We start from the raw sequence: 22,516 nt of genomic DNA, 5'->3' as shown, positions 1-22,516 counted from the left end.
GTCAGGCTGCTTTGCCAGGATCGTGAGCGTGCCTGAAGCTCAGCTCCCTGCTCTCGCTGCCAGCGGCACCAGTTCAGCGTTTTGGCAAGCGCCAGCGCACGTGGTTCGTGCTGTAAATGAGGACACCCGAGTGGGAGCTGGTGGCAGCGATTTCAGCAGCCACGGGGGCCAGCACGCTGCCGTCCACCTCCCTCCATCCTGCTTAATCCCCACTTTGTCCCCTTCCCCATCACCCTTCTCTGCCGTGCTGGGTTCAGCCCCTTCTCCCCTCTGCTTCAGGGCCTCCTGCAGCTCCTCTCCTCTCCCCGTCTCCTCTCCTTGCCCGTCGCTCAGCTTCCCACGAGACAGCTTTGCTTTCCTCCTCTCTGCTTCTCCAAGTCACACTTGTGCCGTTTTTAGCCTTGCAGCTGTGACTCCACGTTTGGAGGTTCAGCTGGCCTGCGAGTATTGCACGTGGCAAAACATCACGATTTCTTTAAATCTGTCAAAGTTTCTTTAAAACTGTAAAAATACCCAGAGACCTGGGGAGTTGTACGTTCAGCACACAGCCTGCTGGAAGGACAGACAGGCCCCAGGTCCCAGTGTTTTGGTTTAGTTTCTGCTTGGTGGCTTTGCCCTACATCCCCTTCTGCAGCGTTGGTTTGCCACCAGAAAGCCACAGTGGAAAACCGCTGTGGATGTCTGAGAACAGCCAGAGCAACGAGGCAGCTCCTGGTGCTGTGTCCAGTGCCTGTCCCTAATTAATCGGTCATTAAGAAACGTGTCCCATAGCCGGGGGACTCACAGCTGCTGATTTGAGGTGTCCTGCTCCAGTGGGACAGAAGGGCTCTGGTGCCTACACGGACCCAGCGGCCCACTCCCTCTTGTCCTATCATTATCTACCCAAATAAAGAGTCCCTTCTCCATCCTTTTTATAAAACTAAGTGCTGAAAGGTCACACTGAGGTGTCCCCAAGGCCTCCTCTTCTCCATGCTGAACATCCCCAGCTCTCTCAGCCTCCTGTCGGGCCTGTGATGGCGCCTGGGGCCCACGATGGTGGCTGGGGACTTGAGGATGGAAGCTGAGGCCCGTGATGGTGTTTGGGGCTGTGAGGATGGTTGGGGACCATGGTGATGGTGGTGGGCTTTGTGTTGTTGGCTGGGCCCTGTGAGGGTGGTTGGGGCTATGAAGGTGACCGGGGACCATGGTGATGGTTGTTGGGGACTGTTGGGGACTCTGGAATGTGTCCAGAGCAGATATCCTTCACCAGGCTGGTGAAGGGCCTTGGACAGAAGTCCTGTGAGGAGCGGCTGAGGGAACTGGAGGTGTTTGGGCTGGAGAAGAGGAGGCTCAGGGGAGACCTCATTGCTCTCTGCAACTGCCTGAAGTGAAGCTGTGGGGAGCTGGGGTCGGCCTCTTCTCACAGGTACCCAGCAATAGGACCAGAGGGAATGGGTTCAAGTTGTGCCAGGGGAGGTTTGGTCTGGAAATGAGACATTTCTGCTCAGAAAGAGCAGTCAGGCACCGGGATGGGTTGCCCAGGGAGGTGGTGGAGTCACCATCCCTGGGGGTGTTCAAGGAGAGGTTGGACGTGGTGCTTGGGGACGTGGTTTAGTGACATTGGTGGTAGGGGGCGGTTGGACTAGACGATCTTGGAGGGCTTTTCCAACCTTAATGAGTCTAGAATTCTGCTTGGGGACATGGTTTGTCCCTGGGGGTGTTAGAGGAGAGGCTGGATGTGATGCTTGGGGACACGGTTTAGTGGTGATTCAAAGATTGAAGCCGAAATTCCTTGAAGTGGTATATTCTTTATTGCAGTGCTGGATGCACAGGGGATCTCTCCACCTATCGTGCATACCCAAAGTGGAAAGCAGTCTTGAATTTATACAATCAATCTATCAATATTCTACAAGCGCCTATACATATTGATTACCCAATGCCTCCCCAATACCTCCTTAATATTGTCCTTGCCTCCCCAATGTCTCCTTAATCAGTGGGTGCCATTGGTGGTTGGACCAGGTGATGTGGAGGGCTTTCCAACCTTAATGATTCAAGGATTGTACTTGGGGACATGGCTTATCCCTGGGGGTGCTCACGGAGGGGTTTGATGTGGTGCTTGGGGACACGACGGTGGTGGCAGGGGGTGTCTGGACCAGCCGCACGGCCGTGCCCCCCATCTTTTCAGTACCCCAGCAGTGCCACCCATCATGGCGGCCACCCCATGAGGGGGGGGCCCCACAGCGCAGGCCGCGCGCCGAGTGGGCGTGGCCACCATCACCCCCCCCACATACACACGGAGGGGGCGGGGCTTGCGGCGGTGACGTCACGCGCTGGGCAGCGGGGGGGGGGGAGAGGAGAGGGGAGGGAGGCGGGGCCGGGCCGGGCCGTGCGGGGCGCGCCGGCGGTGGCGGAGCCAAGATGGCGCCGTGCGGACGTGTCCGGGGCCGCGGGCCGGGCCCCGCGCTCCTCCCGCTCCTGCTCCTCGCCACAGCGGCCGCGGCGGCCGGGCCGGCCCCGGGGGCTCCTCCGGTGCCCGGAGGAGCCTTGCAAGGACCTGGGGGAGCGCCAGCGATGGTGGGAGGAGGAGGAGGAGGTGGAGGAGGAGGAGGTGGAGGTGGTGGCCCGCGGGGGCCCCGGAGCGGTGTTGGAGGAGGAGGGGGGGGCTCCGGCGGCGGCTGGAAGCTGTCTGAGGAGGCGGTGTGCCGCGAGGACGTGGTGAGGCTGTGCTCCAAGCACAGCTGGGCCAACAACCTGGCCGTGCTCGAGTGCCTGCAGGATGTCCGCGAGGTGAGGGGCCGGGCCGCGGGGGGAGGCGGCGAACAAAGAGGGGGGGTGGGGGGTCCCTCAGGGCCCCCTCAGTGTCCCCTCAGGGCCCCCGAGTCGCCACAGCCCTCAGGGGTTCTCCAGGAGGGGTCCCTGCTGGCCCTCACGGGGGCGCTGAGGGGTCCTGGGGGCTCTCCCGTGGTCCCTGTTTTTTTTTTTTTTTTAGGGTTCTGGGGGGTTCCGGGGGTCGCCACCCGCAGGTGGGGGGCCGTCAGCGCCGCCCCCACGCCGAGGGGGTGTGAGGGGGCTGTGGGGGGTTCCTCTGGTGTGGGGTGGCTTCAGGGGGGTTTCGGGGCCCATCCGCCGCCCCGCTCCTCGGTGGGGTTGGGGGGGTTGGGGGGCTGTGGGGGGTGGTTTTGGTGGGCAGGGGGCGGTGCTGATGCTGAGTTTTTGGTTTCCTTTCTGTCAAGTCCAAAAACATCAGGCCGGGGTGGTTTTAAGGCTCTGGGCAAGCGGGGAGGTGTTTGGGGGAAAAACTGCTTGTTTCTCCTCTGTTATTTTGGGGGCAGCAGGCAGCAGCGACTCGATGGCTGCTGTCACCGAGGGGAGCCTCTGGGCGGGCAGCCCGTGGTGATTCCCGGCTTAACCCCCCAAAAAAGACCCTGGTTTGGGTTTTTAATCCAACTTTGGGCTTAACGTTGGACATGCGAGGTGCTGGCAACAGCTACCCTGATGCGTAAGCCCGCCAGGGTCCCAAAGTGCTCGGGGTTTGCTGCAGGAACACCTCACCCCATGCGGGGGGCTTTGGGGCCCTTTGTAGGGCGGCGCCGTCCCTGAGCCCCTCTGGGTGTCCGGGCTGCAGGAGGTGCCTCGGGAGCCAGCCGCCTGCCAAAAGATGAGCCCTTGTTATTCCTTTCTTTCCAATTGTGAGGCTCCTCCCTTCTTCTTTCTTTTTTTTTTTTTTTTTTTTTTTTATTCCTCACGCTCCCAGTGCTTATTGGTTTTCAGCCATTTTAGTGCACAGGACCTCTCAGCGGTGCTGTTCAGCAGCTCTCAGCCGGGATGGTCGGGCTGTTTTATGGAGTTCAAGGGGCTCGGGGGGTGCCTGGCTTCGTTTCGGCAGGTAGGAGCCCGGGTCAGTGCTGAGCCTGCTTGTGGTTTTCCTTTCCCTTTGGGGGCGACGTCCCAGGCAGTGGTGGGACACCCGGGGTGAGGTTTTTCCCCAAAGGAGCCCCTGATCAGCAAAACGAGTCATAAATGTTGGGCTGCACGTGGGCCAGGCATCCCCTGGGGGGTTTTCTTTGTGCCGGAGGCAGCAGCTGAGGAACCGAGTGGTGTTTCAGCTGTTACCCCTATTGGAAAAACTTCTCACAGCTGGCGTGGGCAGCACCTGAAGTGTAGCAGTCCCGGCTGGTAGGGGGGAGAGCGATGACAAGCTGAAGTTTTTGGAGCCTGGTCAAAAAAAAAAAAAGTTGGGCTGCAGCAAAAGGCAGCTGCCTTCTTCACGGCTCTTCAGATGGTTTTGTTTTTCTCGATGGAAAAGTTCCTCTGAAGTGGAGAAGCTTCCAGTTTGGAACTGGGAGCAGTACTGAGAGCGGCGCTTTTTTTTTTTCCCCCTTGATAACGTGATACGGAATAGCGACAGTACTCTAAAACCAGAGTAATCAGGAGCTGGGTGAAACCTTTCTTCAGATTTTGTAGCCTGCAGGTGAGCGGGATGACTCGTTCTGGTGGCCTGTGTGAGCGCCACGGGTGTGTGGTTCTGGTATCTGCCGCTTCGGGGCACGTCCTCCCCTTGTCCCTGCTGGCTGATCGTCAGATTCGTGGTTCTGGTTGGTGGGTTACAGGGGAATGCTGAGAGAAGCTGTATAACAGGAACTTAGAAAAAAAATAAAATAAAAATAGAAACAAGGTAGAGCTGTCAAAAAACCCAAACCTTGCTTTTTAAAGTTCTGGCTGCGAGAGGTTGCTTGTAGCCTGTCGATTTGAAGCGTTCTTAACGCAGGTAGTTGAGCACTGCGTATTTTTAAAATTCTTTCCAAAATAAAAAAAACAAATATCGGACTGATCTGAAATACTTCTACAAAGCCAAGGAGGTGCTGGAGGGGACCTGCTGCCCTCCACATATGGTTCAGCTGCCTGAAACCCAAGGACAGGACCTCCCCTTGCTCTCCCTGGCAGAGCAGTGCGAGGCTGCTCCTGACCCGCAGCATGGAGCGGGCTGAGCCTGCCAGCTTAAACGTCCTGGTAATCAGCAAAACGCACGTTTGGGTGAGTTTTCGGAGTGCTTTTCTTCTTCTACTTCAAGTGATTTGCGTGCTGGTTGCGTCGCTGTTTGGAGTTACTTCAATGTTGCCATCAGAGTTTTTGTTTTCATCTGAGCAATTTCATGCTGAGACATGGAAGGAGCAGAAGAGGGGTGCTGCGTGCGTTTGTCTTTCAAAATTGTGTTTTAAAGAGTGTTTTTCCAAGCGATTCCCGTTGCCAGCCTGCTCCTAGGGAGCCTTCAGAGCCTGCCTGTCTCTGAGCGTGAAGGCTGCAGTTTGGAGCTCTCCTTTACGAGCTGCCCATTAAGCTAATTTTCGTGGTGGTTCTAGTAGAAAGAAACCCATGAAATATTCACGTATTTGCCAGGTGAGTTTCTTTTTCATGTTTAATGATGATTTGCATTTAAAGCGTGACCGAGTTGTTGATTTTTGAGGTAGGAAACGTTAGCAGGTATGGAAATACCTCAGCCAGGGACGCACTGAACTGGTTTCTTAGCATCATTTTCCTGTTAATGCATCTCAGGTCTGATTAATTGGCGAGCTAACTCGGTGTCATGATTGTTGAGCGTTGCCCTTGTAAAAATATATTTATATAAAGCGTTTGTGTGGGCTTGCAATGACAATGCACATCTACCAATGTAATTTTGATGTGAGAGAAGGCAAAGTAATTTTTGTTGAGCTCAAAGGGTCACGGTGGAGGTGGGATGAGCCCTCGGGGCTTGGGCTGCTTCATCCACAGGGGATTGGCTGCTTTGGTAGCTCCCTTATGGCCGGGATGGGGTAACTGGGCCGAAATGCTCTGCTTTTTGGGGAAAACGGCTTCTCTTTTGGCATTGGTTTTGGGTTAAGGACAAGGGAGGCCAATCCTAAAGCCTTGAGGGTGGCTGTTTCGCTGCTTGCTCTTCGGGGTTGCTCCGGCAGTGCCTACAGCAGGATCATCGGCTTCAGACATCAGCACACGCAGGGATTTGTTTTTAAGGCGATGATCAGAAACCTGGAGGACGTACCTTAAGCCTCGCCGAGGGCTTTGCTTCCGCTGTCCCTTTTTTCTGAGGGCTGTTGAGCTGGTGCTGGTTCAGAGCCACCCGTGCGGGGCACGGGATCCAGGGACTGCAACATCTGTAAGGGGAACAGGGGTGCTTCTTCCCAGCAGCTGAAGTTGAGTTAATTTGAGAGGCTGAATTAATTACGGGACTGGAGCTGGATGCTGTATGAGCGGAAGCCCCTGTCTCTGTCTTGGAGATCTCCAGGTAGCATTCTGCCTTGGGCTGGGCTTGACGAAGAATTCCTGGTGGTTTGTGGTGGGTGCAAGTTGATTTGGACCCTCGGTATGGTTTCTCTTCCTGCTATAACCTGTAGAGGGGAGATGGATCCTCCGAAGGGGGAGGAGGGGATCAGGAAGGGTAAGGTTTGGAAGAACAATGAGCAGCAGCAAAAGAAAATGATGGAGGTGAGACTGGAACACTGCCGGTGGCTCCTGAGCCACGGTTCTGTTCTGTCCCCAATCTTTCCACGTGCCCAGGTACTACAAGCCCAAATTCCTCCAGGCTTTTATGGTCACGTCCTTCAGTGAAACCCTAAACACTCTTCAGCAGCCTTGTTTGTGATGGGGACACCTTCGGCATCTGCCTTTGGCTTCCCGTGGGACGCAGTGAGCCTTGTGAGCCCGGCGTGGGCTGGCTCTGATCCCCGAGCAGCCCGGTGGCTCCTCACCACTTTTATGCTGCCACGTGTGCCTCCAAGCATGAGCTGAGCGAGCCGTGCCATGGTTTGGTGACAGAGTGACCATCTCAGCCTGCTAGGCAGATCCGAGGCTGGGTGGTGGCAGTAGGGCCGGGTACGGGTGTTTTTTCCCCCCCTTCTGCTTGGGGACATCACGTTTGGAACCAAAAGGTTTGAAGGAAGAGTTTCTAGGCCGGCTGTGTGCTGTGTTCCTGGTACAGGGATGGTGTCCAGATGCTCGTTCTTGATGGAGCAGCTTCCCAGCACGTGAGCACTGCTTTCCTGGTAGGCTCTGCTTGTCTCGCTCTGTTGGGAAGTGCACACGTGCTTCTGAAAAAGCCTTGCAGGTATTCTTCCTGATTTAAAAAAAAAAGGGGGGGGAGAGAATTGGATGGATAAAAGGTCTAGGTAATTACCTTTTCATTTGAAATCTTGCTTCACAATAACTTTTTGATCTTCTAATTTAGTTTTAAGCTCTGTGAAGTTGGTTGCTATGGCACTTAAAATAAAATAAATCAGGGCTGCTGGCTCTGTCATCGCGGGGTCCTCTCAGGTTTTGGGTGTTCGGTTCCCAGGTACCCGTGGTGCTGGGTCGGGTCAGGAGCAAAGATCTCTCTTCCCCAGGCACCAGCTTATGGGGTTTAAGGCTGCTGGTGGGCATCCAGTGCCTCTTTGTCAGGTGGCACGGGGACAGATGCACGTTAATCGTGCCGACACCAGGACAGGGATGTTTGTTTGCTGCAGTTCTTTTGGGCAGAGACACAAACAAAACATTAGGAACAACTGGAGTGACAAAAAGGTTAGGATTTGGTGTACTGAGCCTTGCTCTACGCGCCCGCAGTGCTTTCAGCTACTGCAGCTGCAAGAGTGGTGCGTGTTTGTGAAACACATCTCAAAGTTCTTTGGTTCTGGGGAGGTCGAGTCCCTCCTGGAGGTGGCAGCCGGCACTGTTGGTGCAGCTGAGTGCTTGGGGAGGTGAACAATCACATGGCAGCCCTGCTGTGTGGAATTATTCAGCCAAATGTGCCGGGTTCTGCTTTAAAACAAAATGCCTAACCCACCCCAACACCTGTCTGTAATCTCGTGCTAGATCTGTTGGGTTTTAACAGGAGACTCCACTGCTCCTCCTCGTGCTCAGTAGTTTGATAATTGAGGCTTTTCTAGACCGTCGGGTCACTGCCTGGTAAAATGCTCGCCACCAAGCGAGCGGCAAAGCAAGCTCAGCAGAGTGTGCCTTCTCTGAAGGGATGAAGTAATTGCCCTACAAAAAACTCATGGTGGAATTAAAAAGAAAAAAGAAAAGCTGCCCGGCTCCTAAACCTGCTGCAACGGTCCAGAGTCAACGTCCATCGGATGGGTCTCCAGCTGAGCTGAAGGAAGGTCTGGAAGAAGCTTAAAGTGAGTTATTGTTGTCAGCTTGGTGTCTGTCCCAGCGTGTGGCCTGTCCTTTAAGCCTGTGGGTCTAAAGAAGTGGATGGCAGCATAATCCTTGTATTGTAGGGTTGGACAGGCCAGTTGTGACTTGGAGCCCCCAGTAAGCGCGGGCAGAGAGAGCTGTTGGCCGGGAGGCACACTTGCCAAGCCTTCTCTGCTGCTCTTCGCGTAACCCTTGGAGTTCCCCCTTGTTTTTTTGGCTGTCAGTTCAGAGTCGGTGCCACAAGCACCGTGCTCGTGGTGTTTGGGTGTTGGAGACACGTGCTGGGTGTGCTGCTGTGCACAGCTGCTGGACCTCGCCGAAGCCTCGGGAGCTGACTGCACGAGCTCTTGTTGTGGCTAGAGAATGGCTGCTCGAGTCAGTGTCTGCAGCAGGAGTCAAAGGTCTCCTGGAAGTGGTAACGTGGCTTATTTCTCAACTTCCAGGCAGCCATCTTCACTCGTTTTGTTTCTATTTAGCCAGATCAAGTCATTTCAGCAGAAGAAGCCAAAATGCTGACTTATGGCGCAGGTCCTCCCTGCGTCTTGTGCAGTGAGTGAGGGTGGCATTGGGCCTGCCTTGAGAAATCCCAGCACAGCATCAGACAGAAGTGTGGGGCTCTTCGTTTTTCCCCACATGACGAGCCATCACCAAAAATCCTCCCACCCCAGCCCACAGCAGTGCGTGGTATCCTTGACCAGCGCCGCGTCTGTTCTGCCTCGGGGCTGTCCACGCCAAACCCAGTGCTCGTGCTCTGAGGCTGCATCGTTCCTCTGAGCAGCTCCCAGGTGAGACCAGGTCCTCTTTTAGAAGATCTGGTGTGCTGTCTGAGATGGGCCAAGTCCTTCCTGTGGGTTACGGTCGGGCAGCAGGGATGGCTCCAGATAACACAGCAGCGTTATCAAGGTTGCCATCACGAAGTGCTCCTGGTTCTGCAGGGAGCTGTGACCCTGGTGCTCCGCCTTGTTGGGCCACTGCTTTGGGGCTGGGATGTGGGGAGGTCAGGGGTTTGCCTTAAACAAAAACCCACCTCTGTGAATGTAACAGGACAGTAAAAAGGAAGACCTTAAAAACAAGGGAAGAGAGTAACCCACAGCCCTTAGGTACTCACGTGGTCGAGATCCTCTCTGTCACCTCACAACGTTATCATTTCAGGTTTAAGGCAGGGCATTTCATATGCTTTGATTGCTCTGTTCTGAAATCGGGCCAGAAGAGCCTTTCCAAACTGAACTTTTGTTCTCAGGAAGCACTTAAAAATAAACTCGAGGAGCCAGCCTGATATTGCAGCGTGCTACCTTGGGAGCCGCGCTGCTGGAAGCACTTCTGAGCAGCCCTTTTGGGGCTTGGCACGGCTTTCCTTCGGCTCTTTGCTCGCCTGGTGCAGGCTCTCTCCTAGCATTAAAAGCCATAAAACGAGGTGAGGCAGGAGGTCATCTCTGGAAGGTGGTGAAGCAATGGCTCGGCTCCTGGAGCGCTGCCCACGGGTGGCGTTTGGGGAGCTGCTGGATGCTTTGTTGTGCCCTGAGCAACGCCACATCGATGTGGATCCCACCCATAATGCTGCTTTGGGTGCTTTGCTCAGGCATGAACCCGGAGCTTTCACAGCGAGATTCCTTCTGTGTGTGCTGCTAACCCCGAGTCACCTGGAGAAGCGAGCTTGGTGCCCTCCTGCTGCTCCTGCTTGGAGAGAGGAATGGTGCTGAGGGTCCTCTCAATTCATGGCCATGCTCAGCATCAAAGGTGGATGCCCTTCTTTTTCCTTTAACATGGGATTTGTTATGGTATTTGTTATATTTGTTGTTTTTCATGTGTCAAACCGAGGCCACGCTAGCCAAATCTTAATCGAGTCTCTCCAAGGCACAGGAGCTGTTCCTCCAGCCTGGTCTCGTGCAGAAAGCTCTCTTTATTTCCTAGAAGCAGGTTGTAGTGCTCCACGGGGCGAGGTAGCCTTTGGTGCTGATAAAAGTCACGGACTTGGCCTGGTGACATGAGCACGGTGGCTGGAAGGAGCGAGTGGCTTTGAGGAAAAGCAAATAGGAGGCTTCTGTCAGAACCTTTCAGTGCTTGGATTGCCTGGCACATGGCTGGGATTTCGGCCACGGGAATATTTACGTTGAAGTCTTCATGGTTTTGGCTGGGTGACAAAGCGATAGACTCCTCCTTGCCCTGGAAGAGGTGTGGGATCAGCTGAGTCTTCCAGAAGAGTCCTCCAGTGGAGTCTTCCCTCGTATTGAGGGAAACACGGCTAAAAGCTGTCGGAATTGCCCTTGCTCCCTGGAGAGATGCCCGTGGAGTGGAGGAAAGGCCTGCCCTGCTGGTCATGCTCACGCTTGAATAACCTGACATACCCCAAATTATTTTGTGTGATCAAGGGCTGTTTTTTTTTTTTTTTTAAGGTGTTCAATTTTTACAAAACCTGTTAGTGAACCTAAGCTGAAATTTTCTGAGCTGTGCAGCGAGTTGCAAGTAATGTAAAGAGAGCCCCCAGTTGGCTTGGGGACTAAATCGCTGTGGGATTGCCCTTCTCCCATGAGGGGAAACAGCTCTAGCTTGGATTTCTTTACCAGTATTACCTTTTTTTGGCTCTGTATGGAGGAGCTGGCCTCTGCGGGCACTCTCCAGGATATTTCAATGTAGCTGCTGCCAGAGGAGCGCAGAGAGACTTTGGGGGTAAAACGCGGTGTGTCAGCGTGGCCTTCAGGTTCCAGACGTAGCTCGTCCACCTGAAGACTTACTGCACTCGATTTGCCTCGTTTATTCCCAAATTGTTTGCTTGCAGCCCCGTTCTCTGTTTCTAATGCTCCCTTTTGGAGGAGGGGTTGTCTTAGGAATGTGCCCGGGCATTCAGGATGAGGAGTGTGCACCGCATGGGATCGAAAGCCTGGCTTGGGCTCTTTTAACACGGTGATAGCAGAGATGGGGTGGGCTAACTACGTACATCTTCAGGCTTTTCCTTTCTCAGCCGGTCACCTTGTCTCGTGGCAGGCAGGGAAGGTGATCACAAGCTTCTGATTTCCCTCCCCGAGGGGTTTTTGTGCTTCTCCAAAAGCCCCGTTTGTAAGGCCAGCCTTCCCTGGTGCCGAGGCACAATCAGCTTACGGCTTTCAGCACCTCATACAATTACCACCAATTGGGGCACATTTGGGGTCTAGGCAACTGATTTGACTCATGGAAACTAATTAAATTTAGGTACAATTAGCTTCCAATGGCTGCTGGCCCTCCTGCTTTGGATGTTACCATCCTCGGACAGACCGAGCTCTGAGCCGAGCCCCCAGAGCTGGCGGCAGAAGTTCAGGAGAGGAATTGTTTCAGCTCCACGTGGGATGGATGGGGCGAGGACGTGGTGAAGCCCTGGTGCAGGACGAGGTGTCCCTCCTGGGGGCTGCCTGGGGGGGGTGAGCGCTCTGCACCTGTGGCACGGGGCCGCGTAAATGAATTCCGATGAGATGACTGGGGAGGCTAATGGAAAGCATGCTTTAATGAACCCCGGCTAATTACTCTATTAAGTTCTTGATCAATACACAGGAGAGGTCTCAAACTACTCGCAAATTTATTTTTTTTAAATCTGCTATATATATATTTAAAGTTTTCTGCATATAATCAAAACAACTGGGGATGCTTGGTCTGCAGAGCTCTGGTTCGCCGGGGCTTTAGGTGTTTGGAGGCCATCAGTGCTTGAGGCTGAAGCCTTAAATGCACCCAAAAACTTGAATTGTGAAAGTTTTAGGGGAAAAAAAGTGTGTCTTATTTCCAGAAGTGGAGGTACTAGGAGGAGCACCCTGTAACCAGGCACCGGGCTGTGCTGGCTTAGAAACAGCCACGAGCACCCAGGTCCTGCTGAAGATCCCAAACCCTCTCTGGGTCCTGCTGGATTCAGCAGCTCATCACCGACAGAAGAGATCCCGAGCCCCTGAGCTTTCCAGAACTGAGCCTGGCAGGTGGTTAGGGGTACAAACAGCCTTACAGCTCTGTTGTTAGACCCCAAACACCTGCGTGAACTTGGAGGAAGTCTGCGGAGACGTCACCTGAAGGCAGCACGGTGAGAGAGCGGAGCACAGCCGGGTCCTGGACTTCTGCAGGCGTTATTAGAGGCTTGAAATGTGCTGCACAAACCCTCTGGGAAGAGGCAAAGCCTGTCTGTGGTTTCAGTGGATGCCTGGCGAGGGTCCCGCTGCGTGCTCTGCTGGCAGCCCAGCGAATGTGGGGAAAAGGCCGTGGTCCTTTGGCCTTCATAGGAGCAAAAGCGATGAGTTTTTTTTTTTTGCAGTAATAGTGCAGGATTTTCATCATTTACTGCTTAATTTTGTGTAATTCCCTGGCCAATAACATAATTGAATTTTGAGCTTTCCCTCGGCCTCTTGGGTGCCTGAAAGCAAAGCAGGGTGTCCCGTGACAGGCCAGCTCCTGGCCTTAAACCCATCTCTGCAGGCGGTGCTGAGGAGGTAGGGGCATGGCTCTGGGGACCTGTGGCTGAATGGGGATGGCCCCAACCCTTCAGCTCCTGGCCCCCAAACCTGGCTCAGCTGCAGCTCCTGGAGCTTGTCGCAGACCCAACGTGCCCCAAAGGGCTGGAGCCCCATGGGGGTGGCTGAAGAGGGCGAGGGCACTCGCTTCGTGGAGCTCGGCGTCTGGGATGCGTGCAGCCTGTTGCCTCTGGCTCTGCAATACCAACAGAAATTAAAAATACAATAAATAAGGCCCAGTGTGGTAATACCGTGGCTCTTTTTTTCATCGGCGTGGTTATTTTCTAATAACTCCAAGCAATCAATCTCGGAGGCTCTGGACAAAAGAAATCTCAGAAGCCGCGCTGCCTGCGAGGCTCATGGGTGAGGGCGAGCAGCACTGAGTGAGGTTTATGGGGCTTGGCCACATCAGCCCCCTAAACCTGAGCTGAGAGGGGCTCTGATTTACGCACAGCTCCCCAAGTATTTCGGGGTGTGAGGCAGCTCGAAGGTAAGGGGATGTTGCAAGATGTGCTTCTAAGTGTCTGAACTGCCCCAGGTGCCTTTTTTCATTAATTCTGGTGCTGCCAGTGAGTGGGATGGGCTCATTTAGGCTCCCTCTGTTATTTCCCCCACCTGGTGTGGCTCAGGTGGGTTTCTTTGCTCTGCAGGTCTCGGAGCTGCTGTGTCCCCACGTGGCTGCTCCAGGGCTCCTCGCTGACCAGGGATGCTGCTGGAGGCCCCGTGGGATGAGGAATGCATCCCTGTCCTCCCCAGCCCCAATGGAAGGCTGTCTGCTGTAATTTCCTGCTGACCTGTTCCTAATTAGCATGCAAATTAACTCCTTGGTGCTGGAGATGGGAAATCCCTGGCATCTGTTGCAGCTCCAGCCCGCCTGCATTGCCCCTGCTGCAGTGGGGCAATTCCCCTGCTACCAGAAGGCTCCTTCCTGCACTTAAAAAGGACCATTTTCTGGTGGGATTGGGGTGCCTGTTGCCTCTTGCAGGGGGTCGTTTGGGGTGTTGTAGGCTCCCCGAAGCTGGCTTTTTTCTCACGCAGCTGAAGTTTGTTAGTTTTGTGGAGTTTGCTGTTAGTTTGGGCCGGTTTGGTCGCAGGCAGTGCCGCATCCTCACATTGTCGTTCTAGGAGTAGCTTCGTGAAAAACTGCATCTCGAGGAGCCTGAGGATAAGGGAAGACTTCTGAAAAGCCAGCATGAGTGGCTCTTAAACGCGGGAGAATTGTTGCGGGCTTTGTTTTGCTTTTTGAGCAAGTTGAAATCTCCCTTACAAGAATGAAACCCGAATTAAGGCACCTTGCTGCTGGCTGCTGCTGCGCAGAGCCCTGGGGCCGCATGCCTTCCCTGCCTCCCTGCAGGACAGCACAAAGCCTCGCTCTGCTAATCCCATCCTGCTGGAACTTTCAAGAGAAGACGGGGGAGAAGGATCAAGACTTCAGCTCAGATAATTGATGGATTAGCTCCCTTTTTCCTTATCTCCAAGGGCAGGGAGAGCTGGCTGCTGGCTGAGCCCCACCTGCCTTACCAAGACCTCGCCGGTTCCACCGAGGCTTCCCGTGGTGCCTCCCAGAAATGCCTTGCTGAGCGTTTTATGGGGTGTCCTAGTTCAAGAAGTCAGCAGGCTTAGTGCCCCACCGGGGTTCAGGTCCACGTGATGGGCTGCTCAGTTTTTAAAGCGGCACAGAGGGAAATGGGCTCCTCCAAATGTTGTGTGCCATGCTGGGGACTTGCTGCCTCCGCTTCTGGAGGGGGATCTTGCAGCAGGGGGAACTTGCTGGGCTGAGAAAAGCGGGGTTGGTGCCTGTCCCCCGAGGCTGGGCAGATGTCCTTGCACCTTCCTGCAGAGCAAACCACAGCCAGTGGGTTTTGCAGAAGTGGTTTTTATTTGGGTAGCTGCGGAGCTCCCGTCCTCCCGCTGCCAGGGGCTGTGCTCGGTGCCATCCTCGCTCAGCTCGTCCTTCAGCAGCGGGGAGCAGCCCAGGGCGGCTCGCTGGGAAGCGTGAGAGAGGGATATGTGCTTTAATAAGGCACTTGCTTCCTCGTGGAACAGCTCGGGTTTGTGGAGGCTGTGGTCTTTGAGCAGTTGGTTGCTTGAGGACGCGGACCTGCCACCGGGAGAGCAGCGCTCGCACTGCGAGAAGCGGCTTCGCGAGTTCAAATGGGCAGAAGCCTCGTTTGTCTGCAATTATTACTTGCAAATGTGTGAACCTGTGGGAAACTGCCGCGCTGGCGCTTGTGGTGACACGCCGGGGAGCTTAGTCAGAGCAAAATAACCCTCCTCGAAGCAGGTCGGGTTTGGCGCGGGGGCTTTTGTGGTTGCCGCATGCCTCCAGCAACGCCGTGCTGGCCTGCAGAGCGCTGGGGCTGCAAGCTGTGGGCTCTGCATACAGCTGCCGGTGTCGCTGGTAAGGAACAAATTACCATTTTTACTGTTCCTTTTGGTTTTGAGACCCACGGTGCATCTTAGCACAGGAAGACGCGTTGGTGAAGGCTTCAGAACAAGGCCTGAAACTTCCTGAGATTAATCTGTAATTGGTTACCTTTTTTTCATCCGGTTTGCATTCTGCTCTGCCACAGCAGAATTATATTTATATGTATTTATATATAAATATATACGTGTACCTGCCCATTTATTTATCTGGGAGCAGGGCAGTGGCAGCTCAGGTTCTCCCGTGTCACCTTCACCACCAGCGGCTGCCGTGAGCAGCTTCACATCTGAAAAGCAGCAACTGAGCGGCTCTCCCACCCCCAGGGGTTCCTGAGAAGCAGGGAGGGTGACTTTGATGGGTTTGGGGTTTATTCTGTGCTTGCAGAGTCAACATTGGTGTAAAACTGCAGCTTGGGCTTTGATAAGCGTTGCCTGAATTGCTGTGCTTAAATGCACCCAAAAGGACCCCAAAAACCTCACTCTGTGGGATCTTGGCATCTTGGCGTCTCAACATCAAGGTAATTTGGTAGATTATCAGTTATAAAAATATCCTCAGGTGCCTCGGGGAAGCTGGTAGATGCCCCGTTACAGCTCCAGATATAAACCTGAATTTTGGGGGCTTCATGAAGCCTGAAAATGCTGTTTTTTGGAACACTTGGTCCGTGTGTGGTAAAGTGAAAAATGCCTGAATGTGGCAGTTCTTAACTAGCTCCGAGGCTTTTCTGTCCCTGCCTCTTGTTCCCGAGGGCATCTGGGATGGAGCTAACGTGGTGCCGTGCCCCCGGATCGCCTGAGCCAGGAGCTGCGCGGCTGCAAAATGCAGCTGGTGGTGGTGCACCAACAGAGGAGAGACCTGGCTGTCCCCGCACAGGGCAGCATCTCCTCCTTCCTGCAACATCCGAGCTCAGATGTAGTTGATAAAAGGGAAGCCATCGTACAGGGATTTTTTTATTGGGGGGAAACCCCGATGGTTGCATCTCGGTGCCAAATAATCGCTGGAGGAATCGCGCTCTTGGGTTTCTTCTCCATCTGCTTCTGTTTTTCAGATGCCTCAAACTCTGCTCGTGTCACGCTTGGGCTCGTACCCAAACGGTGCCAGCGGAGCCCTGGATGCTCGTTTTTAGCCTGCGTTTTGCTGAGGCTCGGTTTCCACCCAGAAGAGCAGCGTGTGCCTCGTGGCAGAGGCGGCTTCCCTGCTCTTGTGCCAGGCACAAGGGTTCCTGCCTCACCTAGGAACAGGCAGCTTCTTCCTGCTGCTGTTTAGTGCCTCTCTTCTGGGTTTTATCTTGCCTTGAATTGTTACGGGACAATCATATCTTCAGCCTCTTCCCTACTCTGAGTTATATGACAGGTGTAAAAATGCCTGCATAAATTACTTGATAGTCTGGGGGGTATTCGTATGGAGGCTGGCACCCAGCAGCTAATTTTTTCCAGAGCAAGACCGCCTGGTCTGGTCAAGGACACCAAAAAAAAAAAAAAAGAAATAAAAATAATATATTCATATTTATTTATTTATTTATTTTTTGGCAGTGGTGCTGACCTGTGCGTAAATCATTCCGATCTTACCTTGGTGTTGCAAGAGCTGCACATCACCAGCACCTTTTTTCCCCCTTATCATTCAGATAGAAATCTGCTTGCAAGGGACTTAAATGCTTGCATGGGGTAAGAAAAAAAAAAAAGGGCACCTATGTGAGGGCAGTGCCGTTGGGTTTTCCCCTGCACGCCCCCAGGAGCTTGCTGCTGCCTTTGTAACTGTGTCGTGTGCGCAGTTAGGATCTTTGTTCTACTTTGGTATAAGGGGATTTCTTAAAGTCCTCTTTTAAGTGTTACTTGCTAAGGAAATCAGCTTTATTCTGCCTGTTGGGTGGCACCAAATGGTCTTGCTGCGTTCTGCAGCTGTCTGAGCTTTGCCATCAGCGAGCTGCAAGTCCCCATGAAAACTGGGGCCTGTCCGCTGTGGATTCCCATGGGGGCAGAGCTTTCGAGCTCCACGTTCATCCTGCAGTCACGCCTGGCCTTCAGGTGGTAGGAGAACATCGCTGTGATGTGAACAACCATCACTGACAGCCATCTACCGACCACCAGCAGTGACCAGAGCATGGTGATGTGTGCCAAGTGACCCCTGCTACGGACTTCAGCTCTGAAGTTCTCTTGGATGAAACCAAAAAAAAATCAAGGATTAAACCAAAAAAAAATCAAGGATTTGGCGTGGAGGATCGTGCTAGGTGGGGATGGGGTCACTGCTTTCCCCCCTGTCCCTCCTTCCCCCGTTATTTCACTCCATCGATGTTAGCAGAGGAGCTGGAGGTGTGCTCAGGCTTTTAATTGCAGCTTGTCTTTATTCATAGCTTTTTAAGTGGGAGTTATGGAAGCGGTAATTGGAAGGATTTGTGTGCAGGTGTCTGGCTCCCCGCTACCAGTAAGGCGTCTTTCTACTAACGCTGCTTTCCAGAAAGCTCCTGAGCTCACTTAACATCCAGCACCGAGTACGTATTATGTTTTTTTTTAAGCTTGCTCATCTGTGTAAAACTAGTCAGCTGTAATTTCTTTGCTTGGCCTAAGGGAAGCTGATCTGGCTGCTTACCGTGGTATCATTTTAAATCCTCCGAATTACCGTCGCAGCCAGCGTTTTCAAGCAAAGCGCTTGGCTGAGCGGCTCTAGCTGTCTATATCACGATTGAGCCCAGCAGTTCGAGCTGAAAAACCCTCGTGCGTTTGGGAAGGAGCTCTCAGAAACACGCAGGGCACTGAAGGCAGCTTCCTTCGGCAGAGGAGGCAGCTCCGTGCCCCTGCCTGCCTTCTCCTGGGGACCAGTCAGCTCGAACCCCTAGCAGAGCTGCAATAAGGCAGCCCCGAGCCCTTTATCGGAGGGATAAACCGAAGGAAGGAGCTTCGGATCTGCAGCAAGGCTTTTGTTTGCGTCTTCTGAAGGCGAGCGGAATTTTGATTTGCTGGTTTGCTGCTAGTCCCATGGAAACCTTGCCTTCGCGGTGCCTCGGAAGACTTATTCACGTTGAATTCTGTTGAACAAAATCCAAATGATTTTATCTGGGGTTAAAATAAACATTCGAGTTTGCTTTTTCCTCCAGTAACGCAAGGAAAACATTGTGATTCATCCAGGTTAAAGTTCTGCCGCCTCTGCACCCAGCGCCGCCGTGGGCTTGTGCCGTTGAAGAAACGTTGCCCAGGCAAAAAAAAAAAAAAAGGAAACAAACGCATGTAAATCAGGTTGGTTTACATCTAGACCCTTCAAACGACTCGTCGCTCGTATCCACCTCTCCCGTGCGGCCCGCTCTCGGGTTCCTAAATAGCGCCGGGCGCGATGAATCAGGCCCGGGCTGGTGACTCACTGCCCTGCTGCTGCAGATGTCTCCAGCAGCCCTTTCTGGAGAGCTCCTCCAATGCGAAACGCAGCTCCCCGGGGAGCAGCCACCAGGCAGCAGCCACCTTCATTCAGTCTGCTCGGTGCCGAAGGAGAACCCGAGTGGTAAAACTCCCCGGCGGCCACGGGGCTGGGGTCCAGCCCCTCCCCGCCGAGCCTCATGCCAGCAGAATTCGTTTGGTAAATGCCCTCGGTGTTTATTTAATGCGGTGTTTTCTTGCTTTGCGCTCTGCCCCTTGGCAGCCCTGAAGCAGCCCTGCCTTTTTCACCTCGGAGGAGGCGTTGGCACCGCAGGCTTGCTGAAAGTTTCCAGCATCCCCTTGCGCACGAGGTCCAGGCGTGCGTTGCCAAAGTGCAGCAAAGGCTAGCTAGTAAGGGGAAAAAAATAAAGCGTGGGCCATGCCACGTTGTACCAGCTCCAGGAATTAAAATCCCGATCTCAGCGTGGCACCGAGCGGCTCAGCACATCCCTTGGGTCCTGAGCCAGCGCACCCCCGGCTCGTGTGGGTGCTGGCACCTCGGTCCCGTTGGGCTGGCCCAGAGCAGGGAGCACCCCTGGCAAATTGTGCATCGGCTGGCCTCGGCTTGGCTTTCTGCTCCCCTCCTTTTTTTTTTTTTTTGTCTCTGTGGCTCTCGGGAGAGAGGAGAAGCAGACGCCAGGGAAATCAATTTACCACCACGATTTGCGTCGCTCCCAGGCAGGTTGATTTAAATAAGCCAGAAGCCCAGATTTGAATAATTTCAGTCTTGCTTGAACGCTGTAGTAATCTTTCTAGAGTTTTCTAGCCTGGTTATATTATTTTGCGGCTAATTTTAGCCTTCGCTGCCAAGCTTGGTGTTTTTCTTGACTAAATTGATAAGCTCTGTAATTATTTAAATGCTCGCATCTTAATGTTTCTATCTTTTAAGTAACGTTTAAAAATGGTAAGGCATTATCTCCTGAATTACTTCTCCATTCATCAAGCTGCTTTTGGATGGAAGTGGCGATTTAATTAAGAAGCAGACGATGAGTATTGTTAAAGCAGAACCGAAATAAATACGGGATCAGAGCAGTCGCTGCACGTGGGAAAACCTCTGTGACTTGTTCGAAGTCTTGCTGCCCTGGTCGCGACCTTAAGATTTGCATAAATGATTATTATTTTTTTTATTTCTTAGTTTATGAAAAAAAAGATTTTCAGTTCCTCTTCGGTGGCCTCAGGGTACGGCGTGATGGAGAACACGCTCTGCCCGTGTGGGTTCCTGGAGCAGCAGCCGAAGGCTCGCGGTGGCTGCGTGTTACAGGGCTCCTGTATCGCTGTCCTCAGCACCAGCAGCCCCCCGGGGATCCCCAAAAATCCTGCTCCTGCTGCCCCAGCAGCATGCTATCACCCTGTGATCTGTAGGGTGGGCGCATCTTCCCCAGCCTTGTTCCTGGCTCCATCCCGTAGACGCTTGCTTTGGGTTCCTGACATCAAGGAGAGGTCTTGGCACTCCTTGCTGCGTGCACTCCTAAATTTCTTGGGTTTCTCGGTGGGATGTGCTGCTGGTAGGCAGCTCTTTGTGACCAAAGCCCCTCATGGCTTGTCCCAGGCACTGCACAGCTCAGTGCTGCTTTCTGAAATCACCCTCTGAGGCACCGGGCAGTGTAGGGAGCAGGATTTTTTTTGGCACACGTCTCCCCGGCAGCCCTCCTTGTTAGCGAGGGTCTCCATGAGGGAGCAGGGCACCTCTGGGACTCCCCAAAAATATCCCCCAGGCTTCTGCAGGTGGAGTTGAGAGTCTCACCAAAGAGATGCTGTGGGGAGTTGCCCCTCACCGCCGCCCCAGGCCTGTTTTTGCTTCCTGCCACCTTCCCAGAGGAGTTTATCGAGGCGTCTCTCTGCGGTTTTGGATTCCGCAGTGGGACAGGACGCGCTGCTTTTCGGCAACCAGGCGGCTTTCTGCCGAGAAGTTTCTTTGGGAGAGCTCGGGAACGAGTAACGGAGGAAGTCAGCTTTTTTTTCTGGCAGGGGCTGATCTCTTGAAGCATTTTGAAGTCCAAACTTCTGGCCCTTTGAAGCGGTGCCAAGGCGAGAACTGGCGTGCAGCATGGCTCTTCTCAGCTCCGTACAGTACGGCGTGACAAACCCAAAAATATTTGATGCCATAAATGCTTTGGGACGTCCTACAAGCAGTTTTACACCACTGTCACCGTGGCCTTGGGGAGCCTCAGGTCTCCCTTGGGTTTTCCTGTTAGGTGTGTGGCACCTGGAGCTTTTCTGCTGAGTGTGTGGGTACGAAAATGAACTGCTGAAAATAGCTCAGAGGGGGGTCCCTTAGCTCGGCCCTCCCCTTCCAGCTCAGCTAAAGCAGTGTGTGAAAACTGGGGTGAAATAACCTGGGTCTGTGGAAGCTCAGTGCCGTGCTTCCTCAAAAAAACTCCTTTAAAATTGGGAATGATGAAGGTGAGAGGCTTTCGCTGACACGGGTTTGGTTTTGGCACCGCCATCTCTCGGCGTTGCAGGGCGTTGGGAGCGCAGCTTAACGAGTTGAACTCTCATTGCTCACTAAACGTGTAATTAAGTTCCGAAGCCTGCTCATCTGTTCGGAGCTCCGGTTGTCTCCGGTTTAACTTCTGGATCGCACATGACTCTTGCAGGATTGCAGGATGTGTGAAAATGGCTTACTGTAGCCATCTGCTCGCTGGCACGCGCTCCAGGAAGTTTCAGCAGGTTGGAGGCCTGGGTGGCTGTGCGATGGTTTGTTTTTTCTTTTTTTTTTTCCTTTTTTTAAACAAAAGCCGTGTTGATTCTTGCCCAGGCTGCTGTATCTGCTGACGTTCCCCCCAGGCTGTTCTGCAGAATCGCTCCTTGCCCTCGCCTCGGGAGGGGAAGGTCTGCAGGGGGGCGGCTCTCCCGGATCTCTCCTCGCTCCCTGCCTTGCACGGGGCTCGTGCTCTTTGCAGCCCTGATACCTGAGCACTGAATTGCCTTATTGTGAGCTGCCCGTCCCAGCGGGGTGTGTTGGCACAAAGGGACTGCTGGTACGCGGGGGAAGGACGCAGCTCCCAAATCCTTTCCCTTGAGCAGCTCCACAGCCTCTGTGTTAGAAACCCCTGGGTCACCTGCTGCCTCTCGGCAGGTGGTGGTGACAAATGTTTGTTTCTGTAAGGTCAAAATGGGGAAATTCAACACCGGCTGGACACCATGAGCTGATTCCTACTGCGTATCCATCCGTGCTGTGCTCTGTAACAGGTCATACGTGCTGCCCGGACTGCTGCCTGCCCTCTCCTTTGTGGGAAGGCGGCTGCCTTAGCTGGCATCCTTTCCTCATTGATCCATTCAAGCTCCTTGCGATCTAATCCTGAGTTCAGGTGGAGAACACCTGGCTTGCTTGGTCCTTTCCAATGAGTGCTTGCTGCTCCGGCCCCAAAAGATCAGTGGAGGCGGCTGCTGTCATCCCCTGCTCTGCAGAGGGATTAAAACCTGGGGATGAAGGCACTCAACGTGGCTGGCCTCAGGCTCTCCTGTTTGCACGAGCGAAGGAAAGGAAGGTCAGGCTGGTGATTAAAGCGATCCGTGCAGAGCTCTCCCAAGACTTTGTTTCTTCCTTGGTGGACATTTGGGATTCTTGACTTGCTTGTTACAGCCTGGTGGCATGAATTGTACCAGGGACTTGCCCAGGTCACTCCGTGGTACGGCTCCTTGAGCGAGCTGAGGCCGGGAGGATGGGGAAGGCAGTGCTGGCGAGCTTGTGGCAGGGCTTCACACCAGCCTTTGGAGTTCACGGGGCTGTTGTGATCACGTGCAAGGCAGTGCTTTTTCTGTCTTAAACTAAACTGCTAAAAAGCAAGAGCCTGAAGGAGCCCCCAGGGACACGTCCCTGCTGTGAACCAGCCTTTAATCCTTCCATCAGGTGCAAGCGGAGTCCTTCTCTCTCCTTGCTCTGCATGACGGCCTCCTCCCCGTCAGCTTCCTTTCCCAAAACGCGCTGTGGTGCAGCTCCTGGTGCTGTCTGCTCCTTACCTTTCCCTTATCCCCGTGGTTCCTGCCTCCCAGGTGGAGGTCATTCCTCCACCGAGCCTGCCCCTGCTGCACCCACGTGGCAGGAGGCGAGGACCGAGGGCTGCCGGCTCCGTCGGGCG

At 53.8% G+C, this 22,516-nt stretch overlaps 1 protein-coding gene across 1 annotated transcript in view; it reads left to right on the top strand.

The window, feature by feature from the left end:
* Positions 1-2,357: 2,357 nt before the first annotated feature.
* Positions 2,358-22,516, top strand: part of GLG1 (golgi glycoprotein 1) — a 64,842-nt gene continuing 44,683 nt past the window's right edge. Inside the window, exon 1 of the mRNA XM_072044039.1 lies at positions 2,358-2,766. Coding sequence (XP_071900140.1) covers positions 2,398-2,766 — 369 coding nt within the window. The 5' untranslated portion in view covers positions 2,358-2,397. The remainder of the gene's footprint in view (positions 2,767-22,516) is intronic.

The sequence above is a fragment of the Anas platyrhynchos genome, chromosome 12 (assembly GCF_047663525.1).
Source record: "Anas platyrhynchos isolate ZD024472 breed Pekin duck chromosome 12, IASCAAS_PekinDuck_T2T, whole genome shotgun sequence".
Taxonomy (NCBI): Eukaryota; Metazoa; Chordata; class Aves; order Anseriformes; family Anatidae; genus Anas; species Anas platyrhynchos.
Note: the sequence above shows the minus strand (reverse complement) of the source record. Positions and strands in the feature narration are given on the sequence as shown.